General features: G+C 33.0%; 1 protein-coding gene across 4 annotated transcripts; it reads left to right on the top strand.

Moving 5' to 3' along the window:
• Window positions 1-4,914: 4,914 nt before the first annotated feature.
• On the top strand, window positions 4,915-10,289 carry LOC105128861 (uncharacterized). 4 transcript variants are annotated; one of them, XM_011030705.1, is made up of 12 exons: window positions 4,915-5,982; window positions 6,232-6,479; window positions 6,558-6,606; window positions 7,136-7,260; window positions 7,357-7,570; window positions 7,667-7,937; window positions 8,043-8,167; window positions 8,296-8,347; window positions 8,431-8,521; window positions 8,619-8,960; window positions 9,034-9,249; window positions 9,569-10,289. In XM_011030705.1, exons 1-12 carry the CDS (start codon window positions 5,889-5,891, stop codon window positions 10,010-10,012), a joined length of 2,271 nt encoding a protein of 756 aa, XP_011029007.1. In that variant the 5' UTR covers window positions 4,915-5,888; the 3' UTR covers window positions 10,013-10,289. The 4 variants fall into 4 exon arrangements, with proteins under 4 accessions (XP_011029007.1, XP_011029006.1, XP_011029005.1 ...); XM_011030704.1 differs by having other exon boundaries at window positions 4,916-5,982; window positions 6,561-6,606; window positions 8,278-8,347; XM_011030703.1 differs by having other exon boundaries at window positions 4,916-5,982; window positions 8,278-8,347.
• The last annotated feature ends 410 nt before the right edge of the window (window positions 10,290-10,699 follow it).

Genomic DNA, 10,699 nt, shown 5'->3' with positions numbered 1-10,699 from the left:
TATATAATTATATAACTAATTTATATATTTTATATATAATATAATTATGATGTTATTAATTATATAATTAATATGAGTAATTTATAAAATTAATATAAAATGAATGAAGTAATATGAAAGTTAAAACTACAGGTTTTTTCATTATGTATTTATAGAAAAAAAAATTATATTTAAAATAAAAAAAAAATTGTTGACCAACTGCTATAAAAATAGTAGTTGGCCAACAGTTATCATTTTGATCATTTCTATAGTTAAATGTAGAAATGGTTGTTAAGTAAACAAATAATCATTTTGGCTATTTGTTTAGCTCTTCCGTTGAAATGCAAACAATAAATAAATAAAAGATAAAGGATGTTCGGCTTCTTATTTAGCTGCTCGGTTGGAGCTGCTTTTATGTTGATTTCATACTCTTTGAAATTTATTTTTTTAAATACAATGTAAGGAAATAAATTTAATCATGATCAATTTACAAGTTGGTAAAAAAATACTTTAAATAATAATTATTATATTCAGGGTCACTTGACTTGTTAACTTATAACATGTTTGTAATATGAAGCTTGATTTAAATTGAGTCTCAAATTAATTTAAAAATATTGTTTTAAATAAAATAAAAAACCTTAAATTTATTCAATGACTTGGTGGTTGATGTTATCCAAAACACTAGCCCCCTGACAATATTATCTCAAGACATATATTATTATTTATTAAAATAGTATAATTATTATATTATTTTTTTATTTTGTTTTTTGTTTTTGCTTCGAGGGGGTATCTTTTCACCGTATTATAAATATTTTTTAAAAATTATACAGGGTTATTTTGATAATTTTAACATATATTAAAATTACTAATGTAACTTTTTAGTGAAATAATCTAAAATTTTTTGCACAAAAATGTTTTTGCATTTATATATTTGATATAAATAGTTGATTTTCCTTATTGTTTCATTTTTTAGACTTGACTTCAGGAGCTTGGTTATAATTTCATTATAATTTATTTATTATTATTGTTTAGTCCCAAGGTCAATTTTTGGTTTTATACAAAAAAAAAAAATTGTTAATGCATGTCTCACACGTGTTAACATGACAACTACTTTATCATCCTCTAGCAGCATGTATGATAGACTCTAATAGTTATTTTCACGATCATGCCATGTCATTTGATTAGTCTCAGTGTCCCTTTTCTCTCTAAGTAGTGAGTATATGGCAGTTCAACATAGTTTGATATAATTTTTTCTTTTTTTTTTTTATCGAATTACATTTTGGCAATGCAGAAAATCACATTAGCTCTTTCATGTATCTTTTTTTTTATTTAATTAATTTCCTCTTATTTGCAACTATTTTTTTTACATCAATTATTTTTAATTGAATTTTATTTTCATTTCATCTTCATGCCAAACCTGGTCATAATTCTTTTAATTACTATTTTTTAATTATTTTATTGAAGAAATAAAAGGCAAAGGACACTTGAGTTCTCGTTTAGCTGCTCGGTTGGAGCTCCTCTTATGTTGATTTCATACTCTTCAAAATTTATTTTCTTAAGTACAATGTGAGGAAATAAATTTAATCATGATTAATTTACAAGTTGATAAAAAGATACTTTAAATAATAATTATTACATTCAGAGTCACTTGACTTATTAATCTATAACATGTTTGTAATATAAAGCTTGATTTAAATTGAGTCTCATATTAATTTAAAAACACTGTTTTAAATAAAATAAAAAACCCTAAATTTATCCAATGACTTGCTAGTTGACGTTATCCAAAACACTAGTCCCCCTAACAATATTATCTCAAGACATATATTACTATTCATTGAAATAGTGCAATTATTATATTATTTTTTTATTTTGTTTTTTGTTTTTGCTTAAAAGGGGTATCTTTTCACCGTATCATAAATATTTTTCGAGAATTGTGCAGGGTTATTTTGATAATTTTAACATGTATTAAAATTACTAATGTAACTTTTTAGTGAAATAATCTAAAATTTTTTGCACAAAGATGTTTTTGCATTTACATATTTCATATAAATAGTTGATTTTCCTTATTGTTCCATTTTTTAGACCTGGCTTCAGGAGCTTGGTTGTAATTTTATTATAATTTATTTATTATTATTATTTAGTCTCAAGGTCAGTTTTTGGTTTTATACAAAAAAGCAAAAAAAATTGTTAATGCATGTCTCACACGTATTTTCTAGCAATATGTGTGACGTCTAGTAGTTATAATTACAATCATGCCATGTCATTTGATTAGTCTCGAAGTCCTTTTCCTCTCTAGGTAGTGAATATATGACAGTTCGGCATAGTTTGATCTAATTTTTTCCCTTTTTTTTCATTACTTTTCTTTATCGAATTACATGTTGGCAATGCAAAAAATCATAGCTCTTTCATGTATCTTTTTTTATTTATTTAATCAACTTCCTCTTATTTACAACTATTTTTTTATATTAATTATCTTTAATTGAATTTTATTTTCATTTCATCTCCATGCCAAACCTGGTCATAATTCTTTTAATTACTATTTTTAATTATTTTCTTAGTAGATTTATGTTCTTACAATTTTATTTCTATACATTTAATTTCATTTGGTTTTTTTCTAGATATTCAATTTTATTTAATTTTTATATTGAATTTAGTCATAATTCTTTTAATTGTTGTTTTTTATTTTGTGTTTTTTATTAAATTTTTTCTCAAATCCATCCCTTAATGTTTGTTTGGTTAATAATCTTGCTTTTTTATTTTTCAGTTTTGCTTTTAATAAAGTCGTCCCGATCTCATAACTCGGTTAACAGATTTGAAGGATTAGCATAAGTCGACCTCTATTTTCATAAAAGCATTTTAAAAAAATATTTGTTTATCAATATTTTTTTTCACTTTTTTATTTATACAGTCACCTCATTTCATGTTATATGTCATGTGTTAGATTTGTTGACCCGAGTTGGCTATCAGGTTCGATTATGATTTTTTTTGTTATCTTTTTTCCTTTTGCTTTGGTAAGTTCTTAAAATTCATATTTTTAAATTGGCTTTTAGCAAGTTTCTTAATAGTTCTGGATCTAGAGTTTTATAGATCATGAGCTTTTTAAAATCCATCCATGTTTAGGATGTGTTTTCAGATCTGGTTTAATTCTACAAGTGTTTTCAATTCCATCCCTTGTATTTTTTTATTCTTTAAAAGTTGGTCTTTATTTTTTTAATTGACATTTATTTTATCTAGGATTTTTTTTATTTTTTTCATTAAATTGGATCATCTTTGGTTTTTTTCTATTAAATTTTATCTTTTTTATTTTCGTTAGCTTTTGCATGTTTTTTTTAATGAATATTTCTATACCAATATCATTTTTTAAAATTAAATTAATTGATAATTATACTATTTAATTGAATATGAGTAAAAAATTCAATGGGATGCAACTTTTAGATATTATATCAGGTTTAAGAAGTTTGTTGATCTTGTCCTGTTTTTTTTTCTAGATTGATGTTTTCTTATTTTTTTTTATTTTTTTAAAGGTTTTTGTTTTGTTATTTTTTCATGATTAATTATCTCTGTATTTTTTTTTTGCTTTTGTTTTTTAATTTTTTTATGTTTGATTCTATTTAGCTGGCTCTCAATAATTTTTTTATATTTCACCATTACCATTTTTTAATCCATGACACTACACGTAATTTTTATTTTTATCACTTGTGATCTTTTAAGTTTGGTTCTACTTCTTTTAATTGTATTTTTTTGTTTGGAATTTTTTTATCAGATTTAATCCTCACCCCATTATTTATTTTTTTATTTGTTTTTTAAGTTTTTTTAATGATTTCATCATTAAAAATTAAATTGGACTAATTTAATAAATTGCAAGTTTTTCAAATTAAAATAAGTTTAAGAGGTTTGATTAGGTTTACATATTTTTTCACTTTTTTTTTTAATTTAATGCTTTCTATTTTTTTGAAGTTTGAATCATTTTTTTTTTAAATTAGGTTAGTATTGAGTTATTTAATAATCTAAATAATTTAAGTATGATTTTTTTTTGTTAATTTTTTTATTAGTTTATTTATTACTATTTTTTTTATTATCTAAATTGCCTCCTTGATGAATGACTTGATATATTTTTTTTTAAACTATCACTTTTTCTACAAAAAAAAAAAAAAACTGTTGAGCTAGCGGGGACGCGCCGGCAAATATCCAGTAATAATCCAATGAGCTAAGTACTTTTCCGAGTTTAGGAATGATGCTCCATAATAAATGCTAAAAATATCAAATGGGGGTGTTTCTGTAATTGTCCCTAAACTTAACCGCCTTGAAAGAACTGGAAGTCACGAATCACTCATGACCCGACGTCACGCTGAGACGCAGAGAATCGAATCATCATCACCGCACAAAAACAAAGCCGATCTCTGAATCAAATAATCGCCGATTCTAAAAAACCTCCCCTTCCTCGTGTCTGCAAGCTTTTTTAGAATCCACGTAGTAGTAGATTTCAATCTCCCTTCTCACTAACAAACACACCACTCTCTCTCTCGCGCGTGACACAAGCCTTACCCTTCATTGAACTAAAATTCTAGCACGTGTCATCCAAATCCCAAACAACGAATGAACAGTTAACCGAGACCCTTGTCTGGTGACTAAAATTCTTAGAAAGACAGAGCATGTACGTGTGTATACATTGTGCACGTGGCAACAATCTAAGACCTATTAAATAATAGCCGTTGATGAATGAACAGAGGCGTTGATTATCATGAAGCGGGGAGAGGGTCAAGAAGTGACAAGAAAGGCAAGTCCGACGTGGCTGACACGTGCAAGTAGCTCAAGATGATAGATCGGACGGTGGTGGATAAGTAGATAATAGAAACCGTGGAGACGGGGAATTACGTGAGAATCGGGAGTGTGTATAAATGAAATCTGGAAGTAACACAGAGAGAGCGAGAGAGAGAGACAGAGAGAGTGGCATTAATGCTTCGGGCTTTCCGTCGCTTTGGAGATTGTAGTGTATGATTGAGTGAATGTTTTAGGGCAGGTTTGACGAATCAAAAAGATGATTATCGTTGTCACTCGGCGCTGCATTATCCAGTTTTTTCTTGATAGTTCTTGAATTCTTGGCCTTTGTTTTTCTTAAAAATTTTTGAAAAAATCATGCTTGCTGAGTAGAAGGAAAGAGCGGAAGTAGGGGATAATGGGGGAGATTTGATGCCATTAATGGGTTGGATAGGTTTTAATTGTATTGATGGAAAAGTCTTTAACGAGTGAGATCTACTATCTTTAAATTTTTCCATGTGTGTTTCACGGGTTGCACAGAGACTAACAGAGAAGGAAGAGGGAGAGGGAGCTTTTGCCCTTTTCCTGTTGTTCATTTTCTTTCTTTCTGCTTTGAGTTTTTTCTTCTCTCTTTCTTTCTGCTTTATTTTAGGAAGCACCTGATTCTCTTAACACGAGGAAGCGAATTACTTTTCCACCTTTCCTCCTCCTCCTTCTTTTATCGATCTCTGTTTGCTTTCGGTTTCTGCTTTATCTCTCTTAGTTTCTCCGAGAGAAATAGAGATCTTCGTCGGCTAGTACTCTCTGCTCTTCAAGATAAAAGAGAGGCGGAGAGATATCTGGCGAAACAAAAAAAGCCCAAACGCCATTTTTTCGCATTTCGCTTAACAACTAACATAACAAAAACTTCCATTCTTCTATCCTCTCTCTCTCTCTCCTTCACTACTCCTGTTGGTTTCATTGCTTCAAAATTGAATTTATTCCCTTCTTTCATTTCATTGAAGAAACTCAAATTTTGAAGAGTAAAAGTGACAGAACAAGAAGAGAAGATCTGGGTTTGGCTTATTTTCGCTGGCTTTTCTTGGGCCCTTGAAGAGGCAGAGGCAGAGAAGGTGGTGGTGGTGGTGTTAGTGGGTTAAAATGATTGAAAGATGATAGAAATGAACAAGAATAAAGACGTCAGGCCAAGAGCCAGTCGGCTCTCAAGACAACAGATTAAGCAATCTGGACAAAAGCTTCTCTCTGGTGATTTTTTTTGGTGTGTTAATTTCAATTTTAATTAATTTTCTGGTCCCCAAGAAAAAAAATTAAAAATGTTTGTGTCTTTTACTTGAAAACAAAGAAACAAAACCAAAAATGAAGACTTGTCGTTATCTGTTTTATTCTTATTCTGCTTCTGTCGTTTCTTCTTTTATGCTCTTTACTACTTTTTTAGCTATTTCTAGTAGTATCTTGTCTCTTATCTTTTATCCTCTTGTGATTTTTTTTTTGAAGGTTTGAATGGTGGTGATTTTGTTGTTTCTTGGGAGAAATCGAAGAGAATTAAAAGGTTGAGTGCTGTTAATAATAATAATAGTGAAAGTAATAAGGGGAGTTGTAGTAAGGAGGTGGAGGAAGAAAAAAAGTGTGAGATGGGAGGTGGTGGAGGTTGTGACGTGTTTGATAAAGTAGTTCTTCAAGCACCTTCCGCTACTAGTGGCACTGCAAGTACTAGCAACAAGAGATTCAAGCTTCCCAGAAAGGTAGGCTCAGTAATTATGAGGTGGTTGGTTTTTTTAATTAATTTCCTGCTTGTTCTAATGTTTGGTTGAATTTTAAAGCAGCTTATTGATGATTGCAATGGTGTTGTTCCGAGGAAGCTACGATCAGGTGTGTTATTATGTTTGTCAATTCAGAAATCAAGCAGTACGACGTTTTTCTTGGTGGGGTTTTTTCGGTTATTTACTTGGATGTGTCCAGGTTTTCAAAACTAAGTGTTTTTTTGGTGGGGGGAATTTCTTGGAAGTTTCTTTTTTTCATGTTTTTGGATGGTTTTGTTTTGTTTATGGCTTTGTAAATTTTGGATTGGAGTTGAAGCAAAACTGAAGCTTTTTGCCTTTTCTTTTCTTTTAAAGGAAGAAAGATTCTGTGTGTTGTACTTTTTAATTCTAGTTGTGCTGATGCTGCTACTTTCGTGGTGTATTTATTCTTTTTAAGTGATTATTTATGGTATCGTGTTTGATATTTTTTTAGTTCTTTAATATTCTTAAGCTTGCTTTTCCAAGGGAGATACTTTCAGTTTTTTAAAAATGAACAAAGTTTTTTTCATTTTTCTTTTCATGAATAAAAGCAAGAAATTAAATATAGTTCTTCATGTTTTTGCTGGCATAGTTTTGTTAATATACATGACCATTTTCAGCCATGAAGAAACGCAATCGCGAATCTGTCTCCCTACCTTTTCCAGATTCAAAGAAGCTAAGCCACACTCATGGTGGGGTGGAATCACTGAAAAGGGATGGTTTAAAGAAATTGGGATTGAAAGTGGTTAGCCGGTTATCTCTAGCTTCTGATTTCAGTTAAATTCTTATTCCTCTTCTATTGAGCACTTCAATTTATATAAAGTTAAAAATGCTTTTCCAGACACAACCAGGGCCAGACTGGTCCAGTAAACAGAGTGTCTGTGGGCCAATAACCAAAGATGAAGAAGAAGTTGTGGAGACCTTGTATTCTTTGGCTGGAATGTTTGCCAATAATGAAGAACCCAAAAATGAGTGTAAATTGGTCAATGCTTCTTTGGATGCAAGTCGTTCAACTTTGCAAGAACGTAGTGAGAGTGATTCCCCCATTATTGAAGGTTTTCTTTTTTATTTTTAGTTTCCTCCATAATTTTATTATTATGCTTTTTTTTTTTATGCTGTGTTGTAAGTATGTTGTTTATCTAATTCCGTAGCCGTAAAAGAGGACTTAAACTCAATTTGCCTCCCGAGAATTGACGAGGCTGCTGAGGAAACATGGCATGTCGAAACTGCCAAAGTTGATTGTTTGAACGAGCGTAGTTTTCAAGAATGGCCTACTTTGTCCAGCGACAAAGTCCAAGGTGAATTAGTTAGTTGTGTTGCTCAAGTGGATCTGCCCACTATGTTTGCTAAACAGGAGGAGCTAAAGCCATTGTGTGATTCTTTCAATGTCTTTATTGCCCCTGAGCAATATCAGGATACTGTGTATGCGTTTCTTTTCTTTTTTCTCTCTTTTGGTTGTTATGTATTCCTTTGTTCATGGCTCCAAGGCATTTGTTTATTTATTCCTTACATTTTTTGAGCTTGCAGCAAAGTGAAGCAGTCCACACAGTTGGAGACCTCACTCGAGAGAAAGCCAGACAATACCTTGGGGCCGACAGCTACTGTAAGTCAACAGGATCAACGACGTACAATCTGTCAATCCAAGACCAATGGTAAAACTCCTGCTCCTGAGAAATTATCATCTCAATAGCATACAATTTGATTGTAGATTGCTTTTGTCTTGTGTAATACTACACTTAATAGTTGATTTTTTCATCTGAAGTTCCAGCATTGTGGCCAGGTTTGTCTTCAACTGTGTCAAGTGGTGCATGCAATTATGGATCTTCATCACAGTAATTTTCTCCCATTTCTTTGGTTTTGTACATTTACTTCATCCATTATTTTGCAATTTGTCATGCAATTTTACCTATTTCAGATCTTCTGCCACCAAATTTCCTTCTTGGATGTATACTGATTGTGGTGCTTCCAGGCCCAGTTCATTCAAAAAATGTTCTCCTACTGGAAAGGTGATGGTTATATCTAATGATTATTTCTCTTGCCTGGATGAATTGATTGCTCAAAACTTTTATGACTGGTTTATCTGATGGACTGTGACTTACACAGGCTTTTAAAGTCAATACTGGTAAAAGATCATGGAAGAGGTCCGCAACCCATGTTTATATAAGTCACCTCACACGGGTTTTACAAATTCCTGAGAGCAGAGATAGCTTGCCTATGCATCTGAATCAACTGAGGCCACATGATATATTAAGGCAAGGTGTATTTATGACAATAAACAACTTAAATGGCAACAGGAATGGTTTGAATGGCGCTACACCTTCTAGAGCCATAGTTAACAGGACTGACAAGAATTCAAATCAAGTTGGAATTGGCACTCTTCAGCGACAAAGACTCCATCAAGATCAGCCACAGACTCCTCCTGGCGTGTGCAATTCTCAGAAGCAGGTAAACCCAGCATTCAATTTCCAATGGTTTATTATTTTCTAACTGGTTTTGATCAATTTTTACTCCCTTGCAGACTTTCAATTTCTTGTCTTTGTCAACTGGCGGGGGCAGCCTGGAAGCTAATAACATTTCTAATGGAGTTGGAAATAGGTCTGAACAATCCGCTCAGCAGCAATTTCCTTATCTGCACTCGCATTTGCAACAGCAACATTCCACACTCGCGAGTTTCCCTATGTCCCAAGCATATTGCACATCCTCATCTTACCCTGATCAACCTGCAGCACAGCAGGTTTTTATCCTTACCTTTTAGATTGCATCTATGTATCTATGCTGATGACTCAAGAATTAATTGAAGAGATGGTTTTGCACATCCTCAAATCATTTATTTTTTGTCAATAATTACATCCGTTAAATGGGGATGCAGTGGAAGTGTAGTTCTGTGAATTTAGGGAGCCAGCCAATAGGTGATCTTATGTTCAGCAGCATGAGGCTCTCTTTGGCTGAAGGTTTACACTTTGCTGAGTCACCTAGGGTCTTCAAATTCACACAAACTTCTACTGCATCTGTACCGAGTTTTATACCAACTTACTTTTAACTCTTGGTTTTAGGCCCGGGTTCCACTACCTCCCTACTTTGGCAACTTGTATTGTGGTTCTCGTGCAAGTCCTTCAGGATTTGCAAAGCAGCAACAGAAGCAGCATCAGGAGCAACTACAACGGCTTTGGGAAGCTCAGCTAGCTGCAGCTCAATACAGGCCGTCTGCAAATTCCACGACCATGACTCAGTTTCCGAACTGGCAAAGTGTAAGGCAAGACTCGCCTACACAGATATCACGTGCCCAACCCACCATCCCAACTTTGTCATCTCAAGAAGCACTGGGTCCCAAGTACGCTCAGATCTCTCAACATCAGCTTATGACCATTACTACATTGCCTCATGCTAGGGTCAGAAGACAAGACCACCATCTCTCTTCTGTTTCTGAAGAAACTGGAGGTGGGTTTCGAACTGTTGGTGCACTGCCATTGCAATTACTCTGTAATGATCGTCTATGAATTCTAGCCATTATCTATCAGATTGACTGGCAGAGATATTATTTGATTCGTTGTGTTAGTACCTGCCACATCTCAGCACTGTCAAATGGGGAATAAACTAGAAGCCAAGTTGTTCTTTGGGTGTTAGATTAAAATGGGGAAGAAAGCAGGCAGGGGAAGTTAGATGCTAGTGGAACTAGCATCCAGGGCTTATTATCTGAAAGTGGGTGAGGACATTTTGTACTGTCGCCTTTTCACTCGACGGATTGACTCCTGTGACTTGAGTAATACCTATATATATATATATATATATAAAAGTTGATTCATGGTTTGACTCACTTTCCGAACCTTTATCTGAGTTAGGTTTCAAACCGGATTTGACAGCTGCTTTTATGCATGTAAGCTCATGGTTTTTATCCGCTTAACCTGCTTAAACAGCGGGACTCCTTCTAAGCAGCAGCCAATGGAGAGAGGAAGCGAAATTGGCTTTTTGAATCTAGAGTGTCACACCTGTGAATTTAGCGTTGAGAATTAACTTGGCTTTTCATCCTATAATGACATGACAGCATAGGTCATAGTTGGCTTTTGTCTTCTCTAACATATCTGTCATGGGGTGGTAATCCTCTTACATGCTTCTCATATACTTTTCCTGCCCATATCGCAGCCCGTGCAGTCCTCGATCGAACTTGCGGGGATATGGCATGGGGC

Source organism: Populus euphratica, unplaced genomic scaffold, assembly GCF_000495115.2.
Source record: "Populus euphratica unplaced genomic scaffold, PopEup_1.0 scaffold11.1, whole genome shotgun sequence".
Taxonomy (NCBI): domain Eukaryota; kingdom Viridiplantae; phylum Streptophyta; class Magnoliopsida; order Malpighiales; family Salicaceae; genus Populus; species Populus euphratica.
The sequence above is the reverse complement of the archived record's forward strand: the minus strand, read 5'-3'. Positions and strand labels throughout refer to the sequence as shown.